The sequence below is a fragment of the Geotrypetes seraphini genome, chromosome 14 (assembly GCF_902459505.1).
Source record: "Geotrypetes seraphini chromosome 14, aGeoSer1.1, whole genome shotgun sequence".
Taxonomy (NCBI): domain Eukaryota; kingdom Metazoa; phylum Chordata; class Amphibia; order Gymnophiona; family Dermophiidae; genus Geotrypetes; species Geotrypetes seraphini.
The window spans coordinates 40959282-40985762 of NC_047097.1; the positions used below are offsets into that span (position 1 = coordinate 40959282).

Here is a 26481-nt window from a genome sequence, read left to right on the forward strand (position 1 = left end):
GGTCCACTTCTGATGGTAACATTGGAGGGTGGCCGGTTTCCTGGAGGCGTCCAAGATGAGACGGACGGGCTGAGACAGATTCTCAGGAGAGGTCAGCCCGAGAGAAACCAAGCTGTCAGGTGGAGCGAGGACAGATTGGGATGTAGTAGCGACTGATGCTGCTGCGTAAGCAGAGTAGGAAACACAGGAAGAGGAATGGGCTCCCTGGAGCTGAGCTGGAGCAGGAGGGAGAACCAGTGTTGTCGAGGCCACCGAGGAGCGATGAGAATCATGGTGGCCCCCTCCTTGCGGAGTTTGGACAAGGTCCGCAACATCAGAGGAAGTGGAGGGAAGGCATACAGGAACCGATCTCTCCAATCGAGCAGGAATGCATCTGGGGCCAGACGATGAGGAGAGAAGAGTCTGGAACAGAATTGGGGCAGCTGATGATTGTGAGGCGCTGCAAAGAGGTTCACATGCGGAGTGCCCCAGCGAGCAAAGATGGAGTGGAGTGTTGGAGGGTCCAGCGTCCACTCGTGAGGTTGAAGGATGCGGCTGAGATTGTCGGCCAGGGAGTTCTGTTCGCCTTGGATATAGACAGCCTTGAGGAAGAGATTGCGGGCCGTGGCCCAGGTCCAGATGCGTAGAGCCTCCAAACAAAGGAGGCGAGATCCGGTGCCGCCTTGCTTGTTTATGTAGTACATGGCGACCTGATTGTCTGTGCACAGGAGAAGAACCTGAGGGCAGAGAAGATGCTGGAAAGCCTTGAGGGCGTAGAATATGGCTCTGAGTTCCAGGAAATTGATGTGATGTCGACGCTCCTGTGGGGTCCAAAGTCCCTGGGTGCGTAGATCTCCTAGGTGAGCTCCCCACGCATAGGGGGAGGCATCCGTGGTGATGATCATGGAGTGAGGGGGTAGATGAAAAAGCAGACCCCTGGAAAGATTTGAGGAGTTCAACCACCATTGGAGAGATTGCCGAAGAGATGATGTCACAGAGATGGGATGAGAAAGAAGATCCGTAGTCTGTGACCATTGGTTGGCGAGAGTCCATTGAGGTGTTCTGAGGTGGAGACGTGCCAGAGGAAGGACATGTACTGTCGAGGCCATGTGACCTAGGAGGACCATCATCTGTTGGGCAGGGATGGAGGGCTGCATGAGTACCTGACGACAGAGATGGAGCAGGGTCCGCTGACGATCGGAGGGGAGAAAAGCCCTCATTAGTGTGGTGTCCAGAACTGCTCCGATGAATTGAAGTCGCTGGGTGGGAAGCAGATGCGACTTGGGGTAGTTGATCTCGAACCCCAGGAGGTGGAGGAGAGAGATGGTGTGATGAGTAGCTTGTAGCACAAGTTGAGACGTAGGTGCTTTCACCAACCAATCGTCCAAGTAGGGGAACACCTGGAGATTGTGAGACCTGAGGAAGGCCGCTACTACAATCAGACACTTGGTGAATACCCTGGGGGATGAAGCGAGGCCAAAGGGTAACACTTTGTACTGATAGTGGCGGTGTTGTACCTGGAACCGCAGGTAGCGGCGTGAATTCGGATTGATTGGGATGCGAGTGTAGGCCTCTTTGAGGTCCAGGGAACATAGCCAGTCGTGTTGAGAAAGAAGAGGATACAGCGTGGCCAGGGAGAGCATTCTGAATTTCTCCTTGACGAGATATTTGTTGAGGTCCCTGAGATCGAGAATGGGACGGAGGTCTCCCGTCTTTTTGGGTACCAGGAAGTAGCGGGAGTAGAATCCCTGACCCCTTTGTTCCGGAGGCACTTCTTCGATGGCATTGAGAAGAAGGAGGGATTGAACCTCCCTCAGGAGGAGGGGGGTTTGGGAGGAGTGAGAAGCAGACTCTACGGGAGGATTGTCCGGTGGAAGAGTCTGGAAGTTGAGAGAGTAGCCGTGGTGGATGATGTTGAGGACCCACTGGTCGGATGTGATGACCTCCCAACGGCTGAAGAATATGAGGAGACGCCCTCCGATTGGTTGTGGAAGAGGTAGCGAAGGTGGAAGACTGGCTATGCCCTGGAGAGAAGAGTCAAAAGGGCTGAGAAGGCTTAGCAGGAGGAAGAGGCTTGTTGGGTTGATTGGACTGAGAACGAGCCTGTGCCTGGTGTTGTTGCTGCCGGGGTCGCCGAGGATGTTGGGAAGGCGGATTGAGTGGCCTGGCTGAGAACCTGCACTGATATGAGGATTGAGGCCTGTAAGGTCGTGCAGGCGGAGCCTTCTTTTTTGGTTTAATCAGGGTGTCCCACCTGGTTTCATGCGCAGAGAGTTTCTGGGTGGTGGAATCCAGGGACTCTCCAAACAGTTCATCCCCAAGACAGGGGGCGTTGGCCAGACGATCCTGGTGGTTAATGTCCAAGTCTGAGACTCTCAGCCAGGCCAGGCGGCGCATGGCTACAGCCATGGCAGAGGCACGGGAGGTGAGCTCGAAGGAATCATATATCGAGCGGACCATAAACTTTCTCAATTGAAGGAGACCAGAGATCTGTTGTTGAAAGAGTGGAATCTTCCTCTCTGGAACATACTTTTGGAGGGCGGACAGCTGTTGAACCAAGTGTTTCATGTAAAATGAAAAATGGAAGGAATAGTTGTTCGCCCTGTTGGCCAGCATGGCATTCTGATAGAGCCTCTTGCCAAACTTGTCCATGGTTTTACCCTCTCTGCCAGGAGGGGTGGAGGCATAGACACTGGAGCCCTGAGTCTTCTTCAAGGTGGATTCAACCAGGAGAGACTCATGGGGAAGTTGTGACTTATCGAACCCTGGAATTGGGATAACTCTATAGAGGTTATCTAACTTGCGGGGGGCCCCAGGCACTGTAAGGGGGTTCTCCCAATTTTTGTAGAAGGTTTCCCGTAGGATGTCGTGCACGGGTAGTTTAAGAAACTCCTTGGGAGGTTGCTCAAAATCCAGAGCCTCCAGAAAGGCTTGGGATTTCTTGGAGTCTGACTCCAGAGGGAGAGATAGGGCTGCTGACATCTCCCTGAGAAACTTTGAGAAGGAGGATTGCTCAGGTTTGGAGGTGGTGTCGGGAGCTGAGGGATCCTCATTGGAGGAGGAGAGATCCTCCTCGGTACCGGGAGGGGACTCTTCCCACAAGTCTGGGTCCCGGACCTCTGGGTGCGCATGCCGCGACACCGGGGTGGAAGGTTCGGTATGGTGAGTCTTGGACAAAGATTTTCCAGAGCGTACCGAAACGGTACCGGGAGAAGAGGACCGGCGTCGGTCCCGGTCCCGGGAAGAATGGTGCCCCGCCCGGTCCCGAGGTGGATCCGCAGTGGTATGGGAGTGAACCACAGGATGGGCATGAAGTTGCTGGGCCGAAAGAATCGGCATGGCGGTATTAATAGGTACCGATGGGGTGGATACCGGTGGCTCGGTACGGGGCTCGGGCCAGTCTGGTACCGAAAGGAGCGGTGCCAGGATAGTAGGCAACAGGTGCTCGAGCTGTTCCTGTAGTTGAACCTGGAGGATGGCCGCAATTCGGTCATCCAGGGGAGGCACCGGAACCGCTTTCTTTTGCTTCGGTTCCTTAGGTGCCGCTCCACGCCCCGGCGATGAGGAGGCCGATGACGAGGCACTCACCGAAATCGGGGCGGAGCGCTTTCGGGGTCGGCGCGAGGCCGGCAGGGTCGGTGTCGCCACTGTGGCTGGTGGGCGCTCGAGGGAAGGGGGAGGCTTCTTAGCCGGCTTACCTTGCGCCAGCGGCGCCGATGCGGGGTCGGGCGTCGTCGAAGTAGACGGTGCCGATTTTGATGGTACCGCTGTCGATGCCGAGGAGTCCATCGTCGACCCGGTGCCGAATAAAAGATTTTGTTGGATTTGTCAGTTTTTAAGCGTCCGCTTTTTAAGAGTAGCACAGCGGGTGCAGGAGTCCGCCCGATGCTCCGGACCCAAACACTGCAAACACCAATTGTGTGGGTCAGTGAGGGAGATCGGGCGTGCACACCGCTGGCACTTCTTAAAACTGGCTTGCGGGGGCATGAAGGGGAAAACAGCCTCCGCAAAATCGAACCCCGAGGCCTGTATAATGGCAACAGGCCCCGCCAGGGCAAAAACAAAAAAAGGGTAAAAAATCAAAAGTTTTTTTTTTTTTTTTTTTTAATTCAAAGAGAAATGAAACCCGAAGGTAAAAATAAAGAAAAAGTTGAAAAAATTCGCGAGCGGGAAGGCAAAAAGTGAGTTCAACGGCCGTTGAAAAAACACACGCGTCTTCTTCGCTCCGCGGAAACGAAGAAACTGGGGACCACGCACTCCTCCGTCGGGCGGGAAGGCACTCACGCACGCGCGGCCAACTAGAACTTTCTAGTAAAAAGGTCCGTACCGAGGGCTCCGTCGGTGACGTCACCCATGCGTAAAGAATATGCTGCCTGCTTGTCCTGGGATAAAAGTAACATCTGAAAAGTTTTTTCTAGAATTCAGTTGTATAGCCAGAAGAATGAATAAATATTTCTGTAACTTCCTGGTTTCGGGACTTCTGAAGCCAGCTTGAGGCTCAGGATCCGCATATGTGAATCTGTGCTTTCTTCAAGTCTCTAAGTTTTGTGGCTGCCCAAAGTGACCTTTCAGTTTCAGTACAAAATTCAACAATTTTATCCAGTCACAATTTTTGAACAGCATTTCTAATCACAATCACTGATCAACATTTTGTCCACCCCTAAATCAAATTCTACTTATATAGGGTATCATCTAAAATAGTTCATTGAATAGTGGTTTTGTTTCCACTATCCAAAAGAGGTGTTTCAATTTCCATAGCTTACTAGGAATGTTTAGTCTTTTGAAACATAAGAACTGTAATTAACATTTGCTAGGTTTCATGTTAATTTCAGTGTATACCTTAGAGTAGTGTCCCGCAAACTTTTCCGGCCAGCAGCACACTAAATGCAGTGCTCTGGCTGGACGGCACCCGGATGTCAACGTGATGATGTCACGCTCATGCGCAGAGGCCCGTCTTGCTGCGAGCCCCACGTTAGAGGGATTCGGGAGGTGCAGGGAAAAGAGGAGGGCGCTGGCCAGGAGGAGAGTTGTCCATGCCGGCCGAGTTCCTACAGGACGTGCCTCTCACCACAAGAGGCACGTTCTGTAGGCAGGCAGCCAGTGTGGACAACTCTCCTCCTCGCCAGTGTGTCGCGGCACACGAGAAATCTTAGAGAAATAGCACTCACTATTGAAGAATAGAGCATGCTGTTGGAAAACAGCACACAATATCGATGACAAAACCCAACAATTTTTTTTTTTCATAAGTCGTTCCTCAACAAAGAAAATAAGGGGGAAACACAATTTTACCTACACACTCTTAGACCCATTACAAAAAGTCTATTTACCCTTACTTGTTATCAGCAAAAATGAAATATCTAATTAGTAAACATTATTATTCCCTATATAGATATTGTGAGAAGATGCTTAATGAATTCAGTCATACAATAGTATGTGCATTTCTGCTGTTCTCTTGAAGATGCAGTTTGAAATGTGCACAAGCACTGTTATAAGACTATTATAACTATGGGCCCAATGCAGTAAAATGTACCATTACTACTGCAAGCTAGTGTATGAATATTAGCACAAAATTTATTCTAATAGGTTATTGAGATCAAAAGTACTCAAAAAAGTTGCTATCTATAAGCACAGTGAAAATGTTAAAAATGGGTAAAATGTAATACAGATATGAACACCAAAACGTGACTATACCTGCCTGAGGAAAGATTGTTTTAGCAATTTTATCCACGTAAACACATGTACTTCAGTTGTGTACAGTAATGCATGCATCATTTGCATGTCATTAATATCAGTTCTAAATACACATTCTAAGCTACATATTAACATACTCTAAGTAAAACAGCCCTAAGTTATGTCTTGTTGCATGTGAAGAAAGTAAAAGATGCATTCTGGGATAGGCAAAGATGCAGTCAAGCCCAATGTTGCATACAGTAAACTAGTCAGGTTTGAGCAAGCATGCCATGCACTCCTTTAATAAGTTTCCAACATAATTCAATTATATTAATAACCAACCACATGCACAAATATAAAGATGCATTAAATACACACACTTATAGTACATGCAAAATGCAAGAACAGACTTATCCATGTGCTTATATGACATACCTTTTTTAATATGAATGTACTTAGCCATAGGTTCTCAGCATGCAATGGCCTCAGCAGGGGGTATGCGGTGCCCAATACAAGGCCTTCCTCACCTCCCTCCTGCCGTCACCCTGCTGTTGTTTTTCCAGACCAGCAGCAGTAGTAGCAATGAAAACAGTTGCAGGACTGAAGTCTTCATGTGCATGCTGTTCTGCTGGTCCCCGCTCCCTCTGACATCAACTTCCTGTTGTGGGGTGGGGGGGGGACTAGCAAAGCCAACAGCATTCACATGAAGACTGCATACCTATCACTGATTCTGCTAGTCTGGAGAAACAGCAGCAGCCGGGAGGGTAGGGGGAACAGATATACTACAAAGGTAGACATGGGAAGGGAGAGAAGAAATGCTGGATGGAAGGATATGGAGACATTGGATGGATGGATGGGTGGGGAGAGAAAGAGGGGGGGGGAGAGAAAGAGGGGAGGGATAGCGATGGAAAGGTATAGGTAGATACAATAAAAACTGAAAATGAAGACTGGAAGCAGAGCAAATTCAATCTTGGCAGAGGCATAGAAGCTTGTGCTACCCTTATAAATGAAATGTCTTTTTAGAAATTACCATCAGTGTTCAAGTCATGATTTAACTTTCCTCATACACCAAGAAAAATATAAAGCTGTTAATTATTTTAAGTGTATATGCAAATATATAGCAATACAAAATATAATTACCTTGCCCTCCGAGACCCAAACTAATTGGTTCTGTTGTTGCTGAATTGCCTCCTTTAGTGCCCCATACCAACCATCATTCATTGAGTTCATATTAATGTTGGCTAAAAAAGAAATATATATTATTTTTAACCTTTTCCAATGTTGAAATAAATTCCACTCTAACACACATTTTTAAAGGAATAAATTAGCATCTTAAAATAATTTAGAAAATCCAACAGCAGAAAATTTAAAATTCTCCCAGCCTTTAAAGCAAGTTTGCTGGACCACTGCCACATAGAAATGCTATGGTATTTGATTACATATCCATCAAACAGAGGGGCAGGGTAAAAAAAAACTCTACAAAACAAGAAAGGCTCCAGGATAGAGATGGCAAACTACAGACCAGTGAGTCTCACTTCAATAGTGAGCAAACTAATGGAAACCCTAATCAAACGCCAATTGGATAGGATCATGGATGAGGAAAATCTACAGGATCCCCGCCAACATGGATTCACTAAGGGGAGATCCTGCCAATCCAATCTGATCAGCTTCTTTGAGTGGGTGACGAGGAAGCTGGATGTTGGTGAGTCCCTGGACATCGTCTACCTGGATTTCAGCAAAGCATTTGATAGCGTGCCACACCGCAGGTTGCTGAGCAAGATGAGTTCTTTAGGTTTGGGCGACACATTAACCAAATGGGTTGGGAACTGGCTTGGGGGTAGGCTTCAGAGGGTGGTGGTGAATGGCACCCCCTCCGAAATGTCGGAGGTGATAAGTGGAGTGCCACAAGGCTCCGTCCTGGGCCCGATCTTGTTCAACATCTATATAAGAGACTTGACATTAGGGCTCCGAGGTAGAATAATATTATTCGCCGATGATGCCAAACTGAGCAATATGGTGAGCAAAAGCACAACAGACAAAAAAGCAATGGCAGACGATATGGTGCATGACTTACTTCTGCTGGAGCACTGGTCTAGGTCCTGGCAACTCAGCTTCAATGCCAAAAAATGCAAAGTCATGCACCTGGGAAGCCAAAATCCATGCAAGATTTACACCCTAAATGGCGAGATTCTGACAAGAACTGAAGCAGAAAGAGACTTAGGGGTGATTGTCAGGGAAGACATGAAGTCTGCAAACCAAGTGGAGCAAGCTTCATCCAAAGCAAGGCAAATCATAAGTTGCATACGCAGGAGTTTCGTCAGCTGTAAACCTGAAGTCATTATGCCACTGTATAGATCCATGGTGAGACCGCACCTGGAGTACTGTGTGCAATTCTGGAGGCCGCATTACCGCAAGGATGTGCTGAGACTGGAATCGGTCCAGAGAATGGCCACCAGGATGATCTCGGGACTCAAAGAGCTCCCGTACGAGGAGCGGTTAGCGAAATTGCAGCTCTACTCACTCGAGGAACGTCGAGAGAGGGGAGATATGATCGAGACATTCAAGTATCTCACGGGCCGCATCGAGGTGGAAGAAGACATCTTCTTCTTCAAGGGTCCCGCGGCAACAAGGGGGCATTCGTGGAAAATCAGGGGCGGGAAACTGCACAGTGACACTAGGAAGTTCTTCTTCACTGAAAGGGTGGTTGATCGCTGGAATAGTCTTCCACTTCAGGTTATTGAGGCCAGCAGTGTGCCAGATTTTAAGGCCAGATGGGATAGACATGTGGGATCTATCCGCAAAGATAGATAGGGAGGGTCACTGGAGTGGGCAGACTTGATGGGCCGTGGCCCTTATCTGCCGTCTATTTCTATGTTTCTAATTTCTGTCAAGACTTTACTAAAGATGAATTAGTCTTACTGAATCCCAAGGTTGCCAACTTGACTACTAGATACAGTACATTTAACTTTTTGTCCCCATTTATATAGAATAATCCTCCATTTTTACTTCACAATAATCTATACTATATTTTAAAAGTTTCAAACCCAATTTAAACACCAGGTTATTCACTCAAGCTTATACAGTGTGGACTAATTTGTGAATTCTTTGACATGAGACCAACATTTAAAAAATGACAATCTTTGTTACTAGCTTGCGTTCTGCTATTTCTTCTTTTGCTCCTCCCTCTTGTTTTGAATGAATGTGTATGTTACTGTGCTATCTCAATTGGAGTTCTTTTTCTGTTTACAATTTTATACTGCTGTAATATATTTTTAGATTGAATACCGCTCTGCTTGTCAGTTTGAGCAGTATAGTAAGCTTTCAACTAAACTATAAAAAGAGATTAAGTTTTTACCTTGCTAATATCCTTTCTAGTAGATAGATATATCATTCTGGACAGACGGGTAATATCATCATGCTCAAGAGCAGTGCAAAAGAAATCCTCTCCAGCTTTTGATTTCCTCCTCCTTCACTAGAGGGCTCTGCTGTCCCCTTCAGTTTGTACCAAAGCAGGCAACATGTGAAGTAGGGGTATAGGGAAACTCTCCAAACTACAACTCTATTCTGCTCTGAAATAAGAATATAAAAATTGTCATACTGGAACAGACTGAAGGTCCATCAAGCCCAGTATCCTTTTTCTAACAGTGGCCAACCCAGGTTCCAAGTACCTAGTTAGATCCCAAGTAGTAAAACAGATTTTATGCTGCTTATCCTAAGAATAAGTAGTGGATTCCCCCAAGCCATCTCAATAATGGCCTTTAGGAATTTAGCCAAACCTTTTTTAAACTCGCTAAGCTAAATGATTTTACCACATTCTCCAGCAATGAATTCCAGAGATTAATTAAATGTTTTGTGAAGAAATATTTTATTTGGTTTATTTTAAATCTATTACTTAGTAGCTTCATTGAAAGCTCCTAGTCTTAGTATTTTGGAAACAGTAAACAAGTGATTCACATCTACCCTTTCCACTCCACCCAGTATTTTATAGACCTCTTATCATATCACCCCTGAGCCGTCTCTTCTCCAAGCTTAAGGATCCTAGCCTCTTTAGTCTTTTATCATAGGGAAATATAGAAACATGACAGCAGATAAAGGCCAAATGGCTTATCTAGTTTGCCTATCCACAGTAACCATTATCTCTTTCTCTCTCCAAGAGATCCCACATGCCTATCCCAGGCCCTCTTGAATTCAGACACAGTCTCTGTTTCTACCACCACTTCTAGGAGACCGTTCCACATATCTACCACCCTGTCTGTAAAAAAATATTTCCTAAGATTACTCCTGAGCCTATCACCTCTTAACTTCATCCTATGCCCTCTCATTGCAGAGTTTCCTTTCAAATGAGACTCGACTCATGCACATTTATATTACGTAAGAATTTAAACATCTCTATCATATCTCCCCTCTCCCGCATTTCCTCCAAAGTATACAGATTGAGATCTTTAAGTCTGTCCCTATACACCTTATAACGAGGACCACACACCATTTTAGTAGCCTTCCTCTGGACCGACTCCATTCTTTTTATATCTTTTTGAAGGTGTGGCCTCCAGAATTGTACACAATATTCTAAATGAGGTCTCACCAGAATCTTATACAGAGGTATCAATACCTTCTTTTTCGGGGGCGTGGCTTTGGCATGAGACAAGATGACTGTCTGAAGATTTAGCTCCTGCTACCTTTGGCAAATTTTAGCAATTTTTTTTGTTATGCAGCGTAAAACGACTGTGCTGAATTTCATTCAGCTGTTGTTCACACCGGCTCTCATATCTGTTAATGCGTCAGCCTGTGCAGAAGGTAGATCTTTCCACTTTTGCTTTTGTGCCTGAGTTGCAGCCTTCGTCGGGGTCTAATATTCAGGCCTCAAGTGTACAGCGTGTTTCTTCACCGCTTCCGGGCATGGCACTTCCTGCTGACTCTGAGCTTTTTGAGGTGGTCCCGGCTGACACCCCTGGAGACCCGATGATTGAAATCTACAAGTGGATGAAAGAAATCCGTGAGGATTTGAAAGCTGTGCGATCGGAGGTTGACTACCCTCGGAGCTGATCTTTGGGTGGAAATTCATGAGTTGGGAGCTAGAGTCGAGGAGACGGAACATCGACTGGATGCTCAGGCAGAGCTTTTTGTGGCTACTGACAAACACTTCACAGTCTGTGGGATAGTTATCAGTCTCTGCAAGACAAATTGGAAGATTTGGAGAACAGAAGCTGGCACTCCAATCTCCGTTTTCAGGGCTTACCGGATTCGCAATGACAGTGAGCATGCGGTTCAACAAATTGTGGGCACCTTATTGCAGGAAGAAGCGTCTTCTATTCAGCTTGACGGAGCGCATCGCGCCCTGGGGGTGGCTAATAGTAATAGACCTAAGGACATAGTGGCCTGCTTTACTAACTACAAGATAAAGGAATGTGTGTTGCATGCCATTCGTAAGATGGAGAATTTCACTTTTGGGACTCCTATTCCATAGAGTTTTATCAGGATCTATCTAGTATGACTCTGCGTTGGAGGGCTGATCTTAGGCCTTTTATGCAACATCTACAGGAGCAGAATATCCACTATAAATGGCGCCATCCTTTTGCATTAGTGTTTTATAAGAATGGCAAATTGCATCAGATCCGTAATCTTCAGGAGGCCCAGCAGTTTTCCTCTCCGGTGGATTCTTCTAACTTCATCAGCTCTGGTTCTGCATCCTACAGTACTGAATGTGCAGTCTCAACCAAAATGGCAGTGCGTTACCCAGGGGAAGGGTAGGCTGAGGCACCAACAATCAGCTTTGTCTGCAGAACCCTTGAAGACTGGCACTTGACTTTTGTATGGTGGGATTGCTGGGGGATCACTTTTTTTCATGGTCAATTTTGATACCTTGACCTATATTTGTTGGCATGGTTTTTGAGGGCTTTATTTATTTCTTTTTGTTTTTGATATTTTTTTTCTTGAGTTGGCTTGTTGAAAGGTAGCAGGGTTTTCTTTTTGTCCACGCTCCTCCTTTTTCCTGGTGGTGTCTTGAACCATTTGAGACACTACTGGTTTGATTTTGTATATGTATCAGGGATGGGATGGGTTGGGGGAGGGCATGGGGTGGAATGGGTGGTCCTCCTGGGGGATATATATATTTTTCAGTGTGGGTTGTTATATGCCATTGCTTGCATTGTTATTTTCTTTTAGGGATTGTGTTTTTATAGGGGGGGGGGGTTCAGATTGTTTTTATTTTTTATATATGAACAGGTCTATGGCTGTTTTGACTTGTATTTCTATGAATTTGAGAGGCCTGAATTCACCTCTTAAGCGTTATCTTTTGTTCTGAGATGTACTAAGAGTTAAAGCACAAGTGGTATTTGTACAGGAAACCAATTTATTACCATCACATGAAAAGCTCTGTCACCATAAGTCTTATCCTTTAGTCTATTTTGCATCTAATCAAGCGGGTAAAAAAATCTTGTGGGGTATTAATTGCGTTAGCACGGGATTTCCCTGGCAGGTTCATATCCTTGAGGGCTCATTTGTGTTCCACCATGCACACAAGGGAAACTGCATTATTAGATCAGCTGGCGGGTTTGGAGGCCCGGGCTAAGGGGGGGGGGGCATTCTAGTCCAACTCTGCTCCACCAACTCCATGAAAGACGTTTGCAGCTCCACACTATTCATCTTGAGTCATTGGTGATTCGACTGGAAAGAATGAGACAATCTAATTTTTAATTTGGTAATCGGGCGAGTCGATTACTGGCTTACCAATTGTGGACTCAAGAAGCTAGGAATTTTATTCCTTCGATTCGTAGAGCTGCGGGTTATTTTTTAAAAGTGAACCGGTCTCAGTCGGATACCTTCTCTTTACAAAGGGGTACCTTCTCTTTACAAAGGGGTGTCCTCTCTCACCTCTCCTGTTTGCATTGGTTATGGAGCCTTTGGCTCAGGCTATTTGAGCCCATGCAAGTATTAGGGGTGTGTTGTGGGAGGCGCATTCTTTAAAAATAACTTTATTTGCTGATGATGTCATCATATTTTTTTTTTCTTTATAAATAATCATATATCAAAAAATAATTTATAGGCCACTTATCTTGATTCTGACGGGCCTGTTTTGCCCTCTCGCTTCTTCAGATGCAGAAATCAAGACTGAATTTCACAGTCTGCTTGTTGTAATGCATCCTCAAGTGCTATTTCAAATTACATCCATATTGACGTCTCAGGAGGCACTGGTGCATTTAACTTTGAATTCCATGTTCGGATGCAATTGAGATTGTGAAGTGTGGAATCCATACCAATATATAGTTTTTGTTTGTTTGATATTATATACAGACAGAGTTACTGACCCTCAACATTAGACTGTATGGCAGGAGTGTCCAACCTGTGGCCCGAGGGCCGCATGTGGCCCCGTGAAGTATTTTGTGCGGCCCTGGTCGAGGGCGATGCAGTGTTTTCCTCTGCTCCCTCCTCTGTCTTTCTGCAGCGTTTGCACGTTCCCAGAAACATTTTTTCCAGCCAATGCGGCCCAGGGAAGCCAAAAGGTTGGACACCCCTGCTGTATGACCTGAAGCTAAACATGCAAAAAAGGTTATCAATTCTTTTCTGTACTGTATGCAGGTCTTCCACAGATTTTTCTATATCAGTCTGACATAATAGATGTTAACCAAGCCTAAATTTAAATTCATCCAATTTTCTTAATTCTAAAACCTTCATTTACTCACTTGTGAAGAGATGATGATTGTTTTTGCGCAATTTGTGGGAGCGTTCATACAGTTTTCTGGCACTTTTCCTTGACTCTGGACACAATCTCATCCTCATTGTTTTTACACCTTGCTTAGAGTCTGGATTGAGGAATACTACAATAGGATACCATTGTGCATAATTCAAACGGTCAACTGCATTGGGAGTCACATCTAGTAAAGCATGCTTGTCCTGCAGAAAACAAGAATATTTTTTTCAATATTGTCCTGCCATGAAAACAGAAACCACTAAAATCTGTGTTAAACATAAATCACATTTAGAGTCTTGTGAGCACAAGTCCCATTCAGTTGCTCTTCTTCAGAAACATTCGCCGACCGATTCATAATTTCAGTCACCTTCCTCAGCTTTCATTTTCAGCTTCCTTGTATACTAAAATCTTCCTCAATACTGCCTTTTCTTCCCCTGTAATAAAATATCTTCTGTTCCTCTTCCATTAGAAGTTTACACATTCCTCTACATACCATCAGGGCCAGCTTTTCATGCGCTCAGCTTGCGAGACTGTATAGGGTACCTAACCCTCTACCCTTTCCATTGTTGTATGCCTCTGGGCAATTTTCAACCATCAGTTGTCAATTTCTCATCACTATCCTAGTATATAATGTGCCCTCCTGCTCCAGAAACACAACCTGTACCTGCCTGCTTCCTCCTCTGCTGGCTCGCTGTGAAGCCTGGGCCATAGAGGGTTCTTTTGTCTCATTGCACCTGCCAGGCCTGTGTGAATCAAACTATATAGTGAGCTGACAGAGCAGGTTAAAAGTTCTAGTGCTGCTTTCCTTCTGTGAGCAGAATGAGGCTTGCTCATGCTCTCTTCCCTTACTACAAAAAGGGAAGAGGAAAAATGAATGGTAAATGTAAGTAAGGAGACAGGAGGAATAAGAGTGAAAAACAGGGACAGAGAGGGAAAGAGGGATGGGATTTGATATACCTCCTTTTTGTAGTTATAATCAAACCAGTTTACATATTACATACATACACATATACATATATGTATAAGTGTAAAGTGATGCATGTCGGTAACAAAAATCTCATGCACGAATACAGGATATCTGAGGCGGTACTTGGAGAGACCTCCCAGGAAAGAGACTTGGGAGTTCTGATTGACAAGTTGATAAAGCAATCTGTGCAATGCACGGTGGCGGCAAAAAGGGCGAACAGAATGCTAGGAATGATAAAGAAGGGGATCACGAACAGATCAGAGAAGGTTATCATGCCGCTGTACCGGGCCATGCTGTGTCCTCACCTGGAGTACTGCATCCAGCACTAGTCATTATATATGAAGAAAGACACGGTATTAATCAAAAGGTTCCAGAGAAGAGCGACTAAAATGGTTAAGGGGCTGAAGGAGTTGCCGTACAATGAGAGATTGGAGAAACTGGGCCTCTTCTACCTTGAAAAGAGGAGACAGAGGGGACATGATCGAAACATTCAAAATATTGAAGGGAATAGACTTAGTAGATAAAGACAGATTGTTCACCCTCTCCAAGGTAGGGAGAACAAGAGGGCACTCTCTAAAGTTGAAAGGGGATAGATTTCACACAAACGTAAGGAAGTTCTTCTTCACCCAGAGAGTGGTAGAAAACTGGAATGCTCTTATAGGGGAAAACACCCTCCAGGGATTCAAGACAAAATTGGACAAGTTCTTTTATTTATATATATATATATATATATATATATATACATACATATACATACACAGTGTTCTCCCTAGGGCCTTTTAGCTGGGCGGTCCGTCCAGCTAATTTAGACGAGCGCCCGGTTATCATCTGCTGCTGCTGCTGCCGCCGCTGCTGAACATAAAAAACAAAAAAAACCCGGCTTAGAGATTTCAGCCCGGCTTCCCTTCTCCCCCCCCCCCCCTGGACATAACTTCTGGCTTCGGAATGAAGAGAAGGGAAGCTGGTACGCACATGTTGAGAGCCCTGAAGCAAGCGTTCGCTATGGGCTAAGGCAGGAGACAGGTTAGTGAAGCATTTGCTCTTCTTGCTGCCGGGTCCTGCCTACTTTCTGTTCCCGCGAAGGCAGGACCCGACAGCATTTCCCCCAATAGGTCGATCGCGATCTTGGGCCGATCAGCCTTCCTCTCCCCGACGGCAGAATTGACATCGGGGAGAGGAATGCTGGTCGGCCAAGCAGGGAGAGCTTGGGGCAGCGTCAGCTTTCGGGCCTGTTATTGGTGGCGGTTTGGGTCCTGGTCCCCGATGGCAGTGGCAGTGGTTTGGGGGAAGGCAGGGAGAAAGAAAGAAAAAGGGCAGGCAGGGAGACAGAAGGAAAGAAGAGAAACATAAAAAAAAAGAAAGGGAGGCAGAGAGAAAGAAAGGGCAGGGAGAGAGGAAGGAAAAGTTGGGGGAGGGAATGAGGTCTAGAGGAGAGGAAGCATACAGGCTAAAAGAAGGGAAGAAAGATTGGATGCACAGTCAGAAGAAGAAAGTGCAACCAGAGACTCATGAAATCACCAGACAAGGTAGGAAAAATGATTTTATTTTAAATTTAGTGATCAAAATGTGTCTGAATTTATATCTGCTGTCTATATTTTACACTAAGGTCCCCTTTTACTAAACCGCAATAGAGGTTTTTAGCGCAGGGAGCCTATGAGCGTCGAGAGCAGCGCTGGGCAACTCCCTGCACTAAAAATTGCTATTGTGGTTTAGTAAAAAGGGAGGGGGTGTATTTGTCTATTTTTGTATGTTTGTTACTGAGGTGACAGTGTATAGTCATCTGCTTTGACCTCTTTGAAAAACCCTGGAATAGGAATAATAATTAACATTTTCTATGCGTACAGTGTACTTTGTGTTTTTTAAAAATTTTATTATTAAGATAATTGTATGAAAATTTATGACACTTGTTGTTAAATGAAAAAAAATCAATAAAAAACTTAAACATGAAAAATTTTATTGTTGGTAGATCATTTTGACTTGGTCATTTTAAAAGTAGCTCGCAAGCCCAAAAAGTGTGGGCACCCCTGCTCTAGAACATCGCTCCTTAGTTTTATCAAGTGGTGCAGTGAGGGGCCAGCACTTTACATCTTATCACCTCATTCTTTCTTCTTTCTCCTCATGTACAGGACGGTTCTTTATTCTAAGCAGCTCTGGCACTAACAGTACTACGGGTGCCTTATGCAACTTTCACCACCACTTGCAGTCAGGTTCGGCATTTTATCATGGTTTTGGTTTTTTATTTAGTTTTTCACCAGTATTTTCATTTATTTATTAAAGCAGCCTTTTTTAACAGCCCGATGCCCCTCCCCTATCAGTGTGCATCCAATCCACTGCCGACACTGTTTTGGCGCCTCTTTCAACAGATCAAATATCATAGCCCCACTGTCGCATGTTCACATTTATTCTGCGTACGAGTTTATCTCATCAGTGCAGAGACCTTTTCGTTAAGTCCATTTTACTCTCCCTTTTTTACTTTCCCGAGTGCTGTGGTTTTATTCTTTGGTTTTAATAGAAGCTCATTTGAAGAATAATTTAGATCTTTCCCAGGTTTCACTTTTCACCTACCCAGTCTTTTCTGGTTTCCTTTCTATAGTCTGCTTTTCATCTGGAGTCTTTTGAGTTTAGAATTACATTTTACGACATATTTTTATGGTTATAATTGTATGACATGTCTAAATCGGTCAAGTTATCCATTCTTTTTATTATTTTTTGTCCCCTCATACAGTGGCAGACCGCCCCGGGTGCCAGCCTTAGGGGGGCAAACAGCCGGCTGGATCCAGAACCTTCCGAGCTGCTCTAAATGGCGCGGCTGCCGTACTTATTCCGAAGCAGAGTCGGCAGCCACACTGAAGTGCAGGAAGGTCCTGCTATGACTGCATTTGCCGCCTCTGCCTCCGGAAGACGTAAGTGGCGTCGGAAAAGGGTGGACTGGCAGCTGCAGTCATACAGATGGGGGGGGGGGTAAAAAAATGATAGGTGTCACATATGCTAGGTACACCACTGCCTTCATAGTTTATATCTAATTCACAAGCCTGCTTTTAGGACCTACACTTCTCATGTTATCTTATCCATTCTTTTTATTATACAACTGCCCAGATAAGCATCAGTCTTTGACGTGATTGGACCTTGAAAACTAACGGCAACAGTGTTCTCCCCAGAAATTTTTTCCAGCCATGAAAATTATTTGCTGCATTTAGTGTGCCACAAAAAACATTTGCTCCGTTTAGTGTGCCGGAGTTAAAAAAGTTTGAGAGACGCTGCTCTATACTATTTGAGAAAGGGCAAATATCTAATTATTCACTTCTAGAATTGGATACTTCTTAAATTTAATAAAAAATTATGGAACAAGTATCAAATCTTAAGAAAGGCTGCCATATTGAGCATTGGAAAATAACTAATAATAATTAACTAATACAAATAGTACACATTTAGGGCTCCTTTTACTAAGTTGCGCTAGCGGTTTTACCACACGCTTAGCTCGCGCAGAATTGCCGCACATGCTAGACACAAATGCCAGCATTGAGCTGGCGTTAGTTCTAGCCGTGTAGCGCGGCAATTCTGCACGCGCTAAAAACGCTATTGCAGCTTAGTAAAAGGAGCCCTTAATTTTCCCCACCACCAAATTTCCCTGTCCCGACCAACCCGGCTATTTTTTCATGCCACCCGGCTGGAAAAAATTTCTGGGGAGAACACTGTATATATATATATATATATATATATATATATATATATATATATATATATATATAAACATTCATACATACCAACATGTACATATATATACACACACACCATACATACCAACATGTACATATATATATATATATATATATATATATACACACACACACACAGGTACTTATTTTGTACCTGAGTAAATGAAGGGTTAAGTGACTTGCCCAGAGTCACAAGGAGCTGCAGTGGGAACCAAAACCAGTTCCTCAGGTTTTTAGGCCAGTACACTAACCACTAGGTTACTCTTAACAAGAGACGGTAAGGTGCCAACAAGCATAGGGATAATAAAAGTTGAATTTGAACAAGGGGAGAGAGAGACAGAATGTGTATGTTTTGAGCTCTGCATGCTGTTTAAAATTTTGTTTTCTTGTTGAACTTTAGTGTAACCTGCTTAGTGTTACAGAGATGGGATAGAAATATTTTTTTTAAAAATATGGGGGCAGCATTTCATCTTTTGATCCATAATGGAAAATTAAAACAGATGTACATGAAATCACCCGTTCTTCCATTATTATCATCACACCACATTTATTTCTTGCTTTTTTATCCTATTTTTTTTTTTTTTTTATAGAATTCAGGTGCTATAGAAAGGATAACTACTAATGGTAGGTGCAGTAAAATACATATTTATATAAACATTATAATCTAATTAGGCACCTGATGCAATAGAAGATAGAGACCTGGGTCTTTTTGAGCTCTTCTGTTGAAAGATCACTTATTAGCTTATTAAACCCCATATTAAAAACAAAAAAGAGAAAGCAGAACTAATTTTGAACTAAACATGAAACTAGTAGTAGAGACAATGCACTAAAAGGAGGTCTTTTCGGCCTGTGAAGTAAATTCCCTTTCCAGTCGGGTCTGCTCCTGTCAGAGTTTTTGGCTTTTTCCTCCTTGCATTAAACTATACTGTTCACAAATGGTTAATGAGAAGTTTATATGTTAGAAAGTTGAAAGGGATTAAATCCCCATGTACAGAATCTCAAAGTTGAATATACATTTATTGTAAAGCAGGTACAAAATTCATGTGTATTAAAGCACCTGGAGTGCTAGCTGGCACCAAGATTTTCAACAGAAAACTCTGCAGGGTATTCCTGCTCAAAAACATGCTACCAGGTTCACCAGTATATCATTTCTGTGAGCTTGCAAGCAACTCCAGGCAGCTTTAAGAAGTGCCCCAAGAGTAACAGTAGGTGGAACTAAGATTTGAACCCCGTTTTCCTTGGTTCTCAGCTCAATGCTCTGACATCTGGGCTACTTTGTTTAATATGTTTTACATCAGTGTATTGCAAACTGTTTGCTATGGCACAAAAGATTCCGGGTGTGCCATGAGACACTGAGGAGGAGAGGCACTGGCACTGGCTGACTGCCAACAGGATGTGCCTCTCGCAGTGAGAGGTATCTCCTGTAGGCAGTCAGTCGGCTCTGGTACCTCTCCTCCTCTATGTGCATCTCCTTTTGAACTGGCAGCTCAGGGCCCTGTCTGGAGGGCCTTTGCGCATGCAAGGACATTGACATGATGATGTCACACATGCATGTGACATCATCACATTGATGTCCATGCATTTCCAGATGCCTTCCAGCTTTGGCACAGGGTTTAGTGTACTGCGGCTTCCAGAAGTTTGTGAGACACAGGTTTACATGCAACAATAATGCCTAATTTTAGTTATTAGTTGATGCAAAATTGTTATAGGTAGTTTGCACCCATGTTCCACATCCTTATTTTGGGAGGGCAGGGTACTATATTTGGTATTTGGGTAGGGTACTAGTATCCTTAAAGCCAACCCTGAACACCATCATAAAGTCCATTTGAAGCAGCTATTGCTTCTAGACTCCCACCTCTACCCTTTCAATGCACATCTTTTGAGGGAAGCAGAATGGGAACTAGGTAACACATGAGATTGTAAAAGGGTCAGAGTGGCTTTCATACCTAACTAATCTTTTTCAGATCTGCTACAATGAATATGTACAAGAGAGGCATACATTCTTTGAAGATCCAGCTTATGCAAATCTCTCCCATGTATATTCTCTATAGGCATACCATGAAAATGAGCCTATCAGACTACCTCCAAAATAGGCTTGGGAAATACTGATCTCTGTGAAAAAAATGTGGGTCTTGTTTAGCTCGCTGAACAGTTCACATTACAAAAAAAAAATAAAAAAAAAGGCTACAGTCGCAATTAGACAGAAATGGGCAACATAGCTATCAGTCTCAACAAACAGGTATGAAACAACTATCTTCTCACACGAAACAGGTGCCTTCACTGCAAGGTTGAAGCATTTTTAGCAATGTGGGAAAGCTTGTATTACCTACTAGCTGTGTGCCTATGTTTTGTGGAAAAAGGTAATAATAATAATAATCAGTTTATATACCGCAGGACCGTAATGTTCTATGCGGTTTACAATGGTTAAAAGATGTTACAAATTAGGTAGAATTAACAAGGTTAGAAGCTAGTTATTAACAGCGCTAGAGATCAGTTATTGTGAACTAAACTAAACTAAACCTTAAGTTTATATATCGCATCATCTCCACAGAAGTGGAGCTCGACACAGTTTACAGGAATTAATAAAGAAAGGAACTCCAATGGAAAGAAGAAGGGCTTGGTAAAAAGGAAGGAAGGAGGGGACTTAATGGAGAGGGAGGGAGTAGTTACATTTTGGAGAAAAGCCAAGTTTTCAAATGTTTCCTGAAGCGTTGGAGGGAGGTCGAGCTTCGAAGATGGGCAGTAAAGCTGTTCCACAGCTCGGTGATCCTGAAGAGGAGGGATGTTCCAAATTTTCCTGTATGGGATATGCCTTTTAAAGAGGGGAAGGATAGTTTGAATTTTTGAATGGATCTGGTGGAGTTCGGATTTGAGGAGAGCCAAGATAGTGGAAAGAGGGGAGGAAGGATGCTGTGAAGAGATTTGAAGGCTAGACAGGCACATTTGTAGTGAACCCTGAGGAGGACTGGGAGCCAGTGAAGCTTAGACAGAAGCGGGAAGACATGGTCGAATTTGCTTTTTGCGAAGATTAGCTTAGCTGCGGTATTCTGAATCCGCTGAAGTCTGAGAAGGCTTTTCTTTGTTAGGCTTAGGTAGATGGAGTTGCAGTAATCTAGTCTGGATTGTACAGGTTAGTTGCCTAAATACTTCAGGAACAGATATGTTTTTAGGTGTTTCCTAAATTCCCCATAAGTAGTAGGTGTGAGCAATTATTCCAGATCTTTGCCCCATAATGCCGCTTGATGTGAGAGAAGATGTTGATGGTGTTTTTTAAATTTACATCCTTTAACCGGTGGGGAAACAAAATTCAAGTGTGAGCTTCTCTTATATATGTTTGAGAAAGAGAAGATGTCATTTATATATTTAGGGGCTAAACCGAATAGTGCCTTAAAGCAAAAGCATCCAAACTTAAATTTCACGCGTGCCTCCATCGGTAGTCAATGTAGAAGTCAGTAGGAAGGTGTTCTTCAACCCAAAAATTAGCTTGACTGCCGCATTTTGCACCAATTGTAATCACCGCATATTCTTCTGGGAAATTGCCAGGTAGGTGATATTGCAATAATCTAGTTGACTCAGTATAAGGGATTGTACTAGGATTCTAAATGATGAAACATCAAAATATGCTCTAATGGACCGAAGCTTCCAGAGAGTAAAAAAACCCTTTCTAACTAAGGAGTCCATCTGGTCTTTCATGGTTAGACTCTGGTCCAATGTTACACCCAATACCTTCATAGTGGGTTGGATGGGATAACTACGTTTATTGATGCACAGTGATGTTTAAGTGTCAAGTGATGTGGTGTAGCTACAAAAAATTTTGTTTTTTCTGAATTAAGCTTCAGTTTGAATTGCAGTCATCCATTGCTCCATCGAGTTTAGTACTTCTGTTGCCTTAGGAGTGACTTCAGAGAGAGGTAGCGAATGGGATAATGATCGTAAAGTCGTCTGCGTAACTAAATAATTTTATCCCCAGCTGGGTTAGTTGGGCACCTAGTGAAGACATGTAGACATTGAAAAGCAGTGGGGATAGTGGTGACCCTTGCAGCACACCAGATGGATTGCTCCAGGTATCAGAGAGATCATAATTAAAACGTACTTGATAGGTGCGTGACATAAGGAAACCTCGAAACCAGTCTTAACACTTCTTCTCTGATACCAATTGCATCTAAGCATTGTAACAGTTTCCCATGGTCCACTAAGTAGTGGCATATCTAGCATATGTGACACCCGGGGCCCATCATTTTTTGACCCCCCCCCCCCCCATCTGTATGAAAAACATAATTTTTAGTAACAATCCACACATCACACAAGAGTGTACCTAGGAAAAGGCAGCATCTTACATACTGCAGTGAGCAGTACAACATGCACATCTCCTTACGAGAGGCATAGAGACTAAAACTACATCAGATGTACACCTGACTGGGCCTCCGCGTGTGCGGATCACCGGACTTGATGGACCATGGGTCTGATCCGGAGATGGCAGTTCTTATGTTCTTAATATACCCATTGTAAAACTAAACAAGCCAGACTAGTACAGATCAATCCTACACAGTCAATCCTAACAGAAAACCATGTCTTTTCGAACACACAGAACACAGAAAAATCACAAACCAACCCTTTTACAAAACTGTAGTGTGGTTTTTAGCCATGGTGGTAACAGCTCAGATGCCAACACTAAAAAACGCTCTACAGTTTTGTAAATGGGGAGATAGAATAAAAATACGTAGACAAAGGTTAAACTGAAGCACCAAGAAGCTGGACTCTGCATACAATGTAACACCACAGAAACAGCGATGCCATCTCCCTTAAAGCAAAAAATAAATAGAATTTTTTTCTACCTTGTCTTCTCTGGTTTCTGCTTTCCTCATCTTCTTGTCACTCTCTTCCTTTCATCCACTGTCTACCCTCTCTCTGCCTCTTCTATATGGCATCTTCTCTCCTTCTATTCCCTTTCCAGAAACTTTATGCCTCCCCCTTCCATCTCTCCCTTCATCCCCATTGGTCTGGCATCCATCTTCTTCCCTTCCTTCCTCCAATGGTCTGGCATCTCTCTCCTCTCCTTCCCTCTCCCACACCCCAATGGTCTGGCATTTCACTCTCTCCTCTCCCTTCTCTCCACTTCCATCAGCATCAGCCCCCTTTCTTTCCATCCAACCCAATTCCATCCAGTATCCTTCCCCCTTATGTTTCCCCCTTTCCTGCACACCAATTCCATCAGCATCAGCCCCCTTTCTTTCCCTCCAACCCAATTCCATCCAGTATCCTTCCCCCTTATGTCTCTTTCCCCTTTCCCTGCAATTCCATCAGCATCTGCCACTTTCTCTCCCTCTACCATGCTTCTATGCCACCCTGACCCTCTTTCTCACCCTTCACCACGCTTCCATACCACCCTGACCCCATTTCTCACCCTTCACCATGCTTCCATACCACCCTGACCCCCTTTTTCTCACCCTCCACACCCTTCCATACCACCCTGACCCCCTTTTTCTCCTTCCACCACCCTGCTATGCTCCATTCCATCCAAATCAGCAAGGTCCCGCGATGACTACTTCTGCTGCCTCTGCTCCGGAAGAGATAAGTGATGTCGGAGGGGAGCTGGGCCGGCAGACACAGGGATTTGTGGCAAGGTCCCGCAATGACTGCGGCTGCCATCCACCCCCCCCCCCCCCCGACATCACTTACCTCTTCCGGAGCAGAGGCAGCAGAAGTAGTCATCGCGGGACTTTACTGCACTTCAGTGCGGCTGATAACTCTGCTCTATGTACAGCAGCCGCGCTGAAGTATCGTTTTCAGCAGCGCGGGAACTTCTGGACCCAGCCGGCTGTGCACCCCCTTGAAGCGGGCACCCGGGGTGCACCCCCCCCCCCTTGGTACGCCACTGCCACTAAGTTAAAGGCAGAGCTCATATCAAATTGCATGACCAGGGCATTAAGGCCCTTACTAAACAAGAACCGTAAATTATCCAAGATAGCCGCAATTACTGTCTCAGTGCTAAACAAAGGTCTGAAGCCAGACTGAGTTTCATGTAGAAGAGAAAACTGATCAAGGTATTCCATCAATTGGGCATGTACTAATCCTTCCATGATTTTTATAATAAAAGGGATGGATGCTACTGGTCTGAGCTTTGATTAACAGTAGTGGGCTGAGCTTTGATTAACAGTAGTGTCAGCTGGTACATTTTCATGAGACAGGAATGGTAAATGGAGGTTTTGATCAATCTAAAATTGTTTCTTCCAGAATTCTTAACCACTACCCAAGGGTTTCTTACTCCATGCAGACATTACACTGCTGCATAGGAACAACCACCCAAATTGCAGGAGATTAAATATGAGTTCTCTCTGGCCCAGCAAATGGCATAAAAGTATTAGAAATATTCAGGGATACAGTGGGCTCTCAAACTGGGAAATACTCACCTGAAAACAGGTATGCCTAGTATGAGAAGCGTTGAAAAAAGTCACTAGACTGAGTACATTTTGGCTATTTCCTTAAGAGTAGTTGCAATTTAGGGAAAAATCTATGAAAGCTGTGTCCAAGCAGTTTTTTGTCATTACTATATTAAGGATTATTCTTTTCTATGGAGCAAATATGCACTTTTTCAAGAATGTGGCTCTGTTGCACTATTTATTCATTGATAAATATTCTGCATTCAATAGATACCTCTAGAGTATTTACTTACCCTATCAATAATTTGTTTTATTGTGTGAAGACGGATGATACCAGAGCTACGCTGATCAGTTCCTGCATCTCGTGGTTCGCTTCCTGTTGCAAAAATATATTACTTTAGTGAACCCGTTTATATACGTACTTTGCATTCTTTTCTGATTAGAAAAACAAGTTTACATGCACAGAAAATTATTTGTACTACATTCAAACCAACCACCTAATTAAATTCATCTGCTTAATTTTATTGGCAACATCTTGTTGGTTTCATTATAACCCCCCTCCCCCCCCAAACCCTAGAAATAAGATCAAGCTCTGAGGAGAATGGAGTTAAATGCAAACCTAAAAAACATTCTTCAGGGTACTCTGCTACACAATTGTTTACTGTACAAATTGTTTTGGGATAAAATGCAACAGTGTATATTGAAATTTAATGTGCCTGTAGGATGAAGTCTAAGTTATTCAATCTCAATTATCCATTGATTATGCTAAGTTATTGGACTTTTTGCTGTTGATAGCCCTAAAAGTAATTCTTAATAACTGGAAGAATACCTCCTCTTGTATGTGAATATTTGGTAGAATTATGTTTTTCTAAGTCAAAAATATGAAATAGGGGTGGTAGAAAAGGGAGGGTGAATTTAAATTTATTTAAATGGGTAGATACCCCTTGAGGCATTTTCTTTCAAAGCTAATTACTGTTGGTCTATTATGCACTAAACTAAACTAAACTAAGCCTTAAGTTTATATACCGCATCATCTCCACGGAAGTGGAGCTCGACACGGTTTACAAAGCTTAAAAAGGAAAATTTACAAGAGCGTATAAGCAAATTTACAAGAGCATATAAACAGAGGGGATGTGAGCAAGAGAAGAGAGGTTATATGTTAGAGAATAGACAGGTTTTCAGTTGTTTTCGGAAAAGTTGAAGGGAGCCCAGGTTCCGCAGCGGGACAGTGAGATCGTTCCAGAGGCCCGTGATTTTAGAGAGGAGAGATCTTCCCAGTTTGCCTGCGTGGAATACGCAGTGTAGAGAGGGGAAGGATAGTTTATGTCTGTGGGTTGATCTGGTGGTGGCAGGCGTCAGGGCGAGGAAGGATAGAGGGATTAGGGGCAGAAGGATGCCGTGAATGATCTTGAAAGCTAGGCAGGAGCATTTGAAGTGAATTCTGGAAAGCACTGGGAGCCAGTGAAGATTGGCAAGTAGTGGGGAGACGCGATCAGATTTGCGTTTAGCAAAAATCAGCTTGGCTGCAGTGTTCTGGATAAGCTGGAGTCTGCGAAGACTTTTTTTTGTTAGGCATGAATAAATGGCATTACAGTAATCGAGTTTGGATAGGATGATGGATTATACAAGGACGGTGAAATGATTTTGGTGAAAATAGGATCTTACTTTCCTCAGCATGTGGAGGCTGAAAAAGCATGATTTTGTCAAGGAGTTCAGATGATCGTTGAGGGAGAGGGAGGAGTTGAAAGTGATGCCGAGGACCTTGCTTGAGAACTCAAGGTGCAGAGCAGGGCCTGTGGGTAGTGTGAAGAGGGTGGGCAAGTGTACTAATTTTGGGCCGAGCCAGAGTAATTTTGTTTTTGATTCGTTTAATTTCATCTGTACAGAGAGGGTCCAGGCGTGAAGTCTCATTATGCATGAGGTGATGTTCTCTTGGAGGTTTGAAAAGTTCTGATCTGTTTCGAGGAGGATAAGGATATCGTCTGCATATGTGTATAATGTTTCAAGGGGGGATAATTTGAGGAGCTTCAGGGAGGTCATATATATGTTGAAGAGGATAGGGGATAGGGGAGAACCCTGTGG

General features: G+C 44.0%; 1 protein-coding gene across 1 annotated transcript in view; it reads right to left on the reverse strand.

Annotated features, from left to right (window-relative positions):
* The window catches only part of TJP1 (tight junction protein 1), a 355098-nt gene that overhangs the window by 83305 nt on the left and 245312 nt on the right, over positions 1–26481 (reverse strand). The window contains 3 exon segments of the mRNA XM_033920501.1: positions 6790–6890; positions 13329–13539; positions 24693–24775. Of these exon segments, the coding sequence (XP_033776392.1) occupies positions 6790–6890; positions 13329–13539; positions 24693–24775 (395 nt within the window).